The 4210-nt window shown below is 37.8% G+C and overlaps 1 protein-coding gene across 1 annotated transcript in view; it reads left to right on the top strand.

Annotated features, from left to right (window-relative positions):
* Positions 1-2264: 2264 nt before the first annotated feature.
* The window catches only part of LOC122342819 (forkhead box protein P2-like), a 42462-nt gene continuing 40516 nt past the window's right edge, over positions 2265-4210 (top strand). The window contains exon 1 of the mRNA XM_043236952.1: positions 2265-2438. Within this exon, the coding sequence (XP_043092887.1) occupies positions 2271-2438 (168 nt within the window). The 5' untranslated portion in view covers positions 2265-2270. The remainder of the gene's footprint in view (positions 2439-4210) is intronic.

The raw sequence follows: 4210 nt of genomic DNA, 5'->3' as shown, positions 1-4210 counted from the left end.
TTTTTTTTTTTTTTTTTTGTTTTTGTCCCTGAAGCAAAGGCAAGTTTGGTCCCATTTCTCTTCCGTCCCAATTAAAAGGCAAACGTGCCTCTCTTTTTTTTTTACCTCTCCCTCCCCCAAAATGCACATTTTATCTCTTCGATCTAAAAAAACGCCCACCCTTTCTGTATCCCTCACTTCCCCTTAGAAGAAAAATGCATCTTCCTCTGTTTTCACAGGTCAAAGTTCAGCTAGAGGGGCTTCAGGGGCTAAACAAGATGCGGCAAGCCTCGACATTGGCGGCTTAGATGAGCTTGCCAAAAACAATTACAAGACGCTGCAAACTTCTGTCTCACAGTCGTAATCAAAGGTTCCCTGTGCAGATTTATTGGGCTGCTTTATTTACGACCTTCCATTATAGCGGCAATATACACCCATTACGGGATATGACAAGGCTTCATGCTTGCTTACACCCCGGGCTGGTTAATATGGCAGTGATGCACTCGCTCAGCAGCTGCTCGTTCCTTCAAGTCTCGCGTATCACAAAGAGCTTAGGACTCTTGCATATGATAAAAGAAGTTGAAGAGTTTTTTGGGAGGGTTTAATATTGTCCCCTGCATGGTCTGGGTAGATGTAAATTAACCGCACATGGTTTAGAGTTTCTCACAAGTCCACAGACAATAAAACTACCCACATTTTTGGTTTGCGTCCCCCATGATACAAGACATGCCTGTATCCTCTTCAGTCATGCGAGTTTCGCGTGACTGCCTGAGTTGACAGCTTTGGGTGAAGTATATAACTCTTCAACCAGGTGCATTTAAGTGATTCCTACTGTGAACTTATTGGACCCATAAAAGCACCCTTGAGTTTCCAAAACGTCCTGATGTAGATCTGGTCGTAGAAGCAGGTAAAAAGTCTTCTCTATCTGTGTGTTCAGCTGTTGTTGTGGCGAGCTTTTCTGCACGGCACGTACTACATGTGTAGATAAAACCATTCCCACAATGCAATCGCAATGCTGGGCTTCATGTCATTGATTTTGTTTTGAAGTGAATATCTTACAGGTTTTCATAAGCACGTCAATGACAAAAAAGAAGGCAAGGTTAAATAAAGCGAGCAAAATGTAGTGAAAATCTAGTTCAAAAACACACACGGCAAGTTCTTAGAAACATACTCTGTGTGTTCCTGTTGGTATTATGTAGTTATGAGAAATGTTTGTGCTATTTTCAAAAAAGGTTTAAATTAGTTTCACGCGCACGAGAAACGTTTGAATAATTTTGAAATGTAATTTCCACACACACAAGACATATGATTTATTTATTTACACAAATCATTAATTTAATAAATATCTATTATGCAGTGTGATATTATACAGTCTGGTCTAACCTTGACAAACTATTCAATATATCACTACTTAATTTTCTTCTCATGAGTCTTGATCTTTTATTGGCTTTTTCTTCTTTATGAATAAACATATTAATAAATTATTATGTTAAGTCAGACATTAAAAAAACAGGAGAGGTGTATTTAAGCCGTTTTATGTGTGAGTTACACGCTTAATGTATTTTTAAATAAAAATGACAACACAATTGACACATTTGCTTTTTTTAGTTAAGGAGCACTCACTCCTTTTCTAAAAATGCTATACACGTCAATAAGTTATTTGTTCACTGAATCGTTCACTCATTCGAAGGCTTATTTCTTTCTTTTTGGACTCTCTTCACCTCTTAAAGACAGTAAATGCATTCCTGTTCTATTGGAAGTTGCTTGTGTTTTTGTACGGCTGATAATAAGGTGTATGAGAGGTTGGTGTTTCTTTTGAGTACAAGTTTTCTAATTGAAAGGGCTTCTTTGTTACGCTGGTGGATGCATCAACACTTTACTGTCAAAGACAAATGTCCTTCGATCAGAGCTGATGCGCTGTATTGTAACCTTTGGTAAAAGGGAAAAGCACTGCATTCTTTCACGGCACAATGCCATTTTGGTTTGACACAAGTATCTCTTCAGGCAGACCTTCGTTGCGCCTTCCTCCGCGTTTGTGTCCTTGGCTGCCATTGGCTGTTCCGAGGCTCAGGTGGTTCTTTAGGTATATCCAAATGGATGTATGGCGCAAAGCTTGTTTACTATGTTCTTATCAAGGTTAACACCTGTGTCACTGTATTTCTACTGCAGATAAAAAAAAATAAAAAAAAACATTACCTATGTAGGTTCTAACATTCTTTCTAAGACTTCCAACGATGCTTGATGGTCAATCAATATCTTTTTTTATTTTTTCTCCCCCAAGGTGCCACGTGATGATGGTAGAATCAGCAACTGAGACCATTCGAACCACACCCTCCAATCAAAATGGAGTCAGCAGTCTAAGCAGCCAATCAGACGGCGGAGGGAGAGAGGGCGGGTCCAACGGTGACGCCAATGGGGAGATCAGCCCGGTGGATTTACTGCACCTTCAACAGCAGCAGGTGTGTGTGTGTGTGTGTGTAAAAGACCCCAAGTCCTCTATCCAGACTTTCAGGAAGTGTGTTTAGCTGTTAGTTTTTTCTTGTGCAATTTCCATGTCTTGCGCAAACTATAAACAACCAACTATGCAAACCAAACTGTATAACAGTGGTTTCAACATCTCAAAAAAGTTTATTTGTGTGGTGTATAGAATTAAGGTTTGCCATTTTCCAGTCATTTAATTAGAACAGTATAAAACATGAAAGGCATATTTCACTCTGACATGGAAATTTTGAAAATATACATTTTACATTTTATAAAGTACTAGGCTACTTGCATGTAACTATGCATAATATTATTATTATAATAGTATGTAGCAGGATTTTTTTATGCATTTAATCATCTATTAATTGCAAACATCACATATTACATTTACAGGTTTGTAAAAAAAAAAAATTATTGCTGTCATTTTAGAATTACATTAATGCAGATATTTAAGGTGGTTATGCAGACTACACTCGAGGTGTATTCAAGTCATTCAGCAATAATCTGTTTAATGTACAGTAATAGATACAAATTACATAAAAATGTTTTGCAAAATGTATAAACATATTGAAAGTGAATGAGGATTGAGGCCGCTGAACATACACCATAAAAGTATCAGAAATGTAGTTTATATAAATTGTATACTTTAATACAAATCTTCTGAAACCATATGATACTATAAGAAACAGACCTATACAAGTGTGAAAGCACAAACAATTCATTCGTATGAGTCTGATCTTTTTAGTGAATCCGTTAATCCAATTCACAGTTCACAAAGATCAGAATCTCCACTGAATAAATTACCCATTTGTAACAGCCTGGGTGCTATTCAGAGTTATTACATAGCATTAGTGGACTTGAAATATTGGGCCTCCCTGATGATACGCAGAATTTCTCTATTTGTGTTCAGCGGAAGTAAGCTGTGCATGTTTGGAATGACATAAGAGTGAGTCAGTGATTACTTTCTTGTGCGAACTAATCTTTTAACCAAATCTAGTCCTCAGGCTTCATATTTCCATGCGGTCTTCCAGAATGCACTTGCCGATTGTATTACTCCTAATTCTAATTTCTGTAGATAATGCAGACTTGACTGAAATCCTCACACTTTGTTTAGTTCTAGCAGCAGTCTCAGTCTAGCCTGAGTCACAGTAATCCTCTAAGCGACTGTTTTATGCAGTGACACGTCAGCGTGCTGAGGCTTGTGCTGTTTTTGCTCTTTGGCCTATGCGTCAGTGTCTTCCATATCCAGTTTGTCAGTTGGAATTTCCTCACTTCCCGGACTTTCTTGGCTGAAATTCTTCTTTTTTCTGTCCACACTCTTCCCTAAATGCATTACAGATGCAGAGGGTAACAAGACCCCTCAACCTTGTTATCAGTGACACAGGCTGCACTGCACGCCTGCTAATACGGCCTAGTATGTCTTAATGTAACATTGATTACGAAGTATTACTAAAAGTGGGATCTGTTAAGCTAAATTATTTACCTCTCCCCATTGATTTGGTGTGTAAATCTAAAGGCCTCTGACACTGATGTTGTCTAATATTTGTCCTCATTAACCTTCTGATGCTGGTGATAAATGCTATTCACGTGTGCTGCTACTACATCCAAGCCACAGCAGGTAATTACCTTTGACCCTTACCAATAATTCTATATGACCTTTCTTTTTATATAGTCATTATGTTTGACTATATAGTGAAAGTGAAGCACTGAATACCTATGAAATATTTACCACTATCTTTTAAGACTTAAA

Source organism: Puntigrus tetrazona, chromosome 4, assembly GCF_018831695.1.
Source record: "Puntigrus tetrazona isolate hp1 chromosome 4, ASM1883169v1, whole genome shotgun sequence".
Lineage (NCBI taxonomy): Eukaryota > Metazoa > Chordata > Actinopteri > Cypriniformes > Cyprinidae > Puntigrus > Puntigrus tetrazona.
This window is presented reverse-complemented; position numbering and strand designations above follow the sequence as displayed.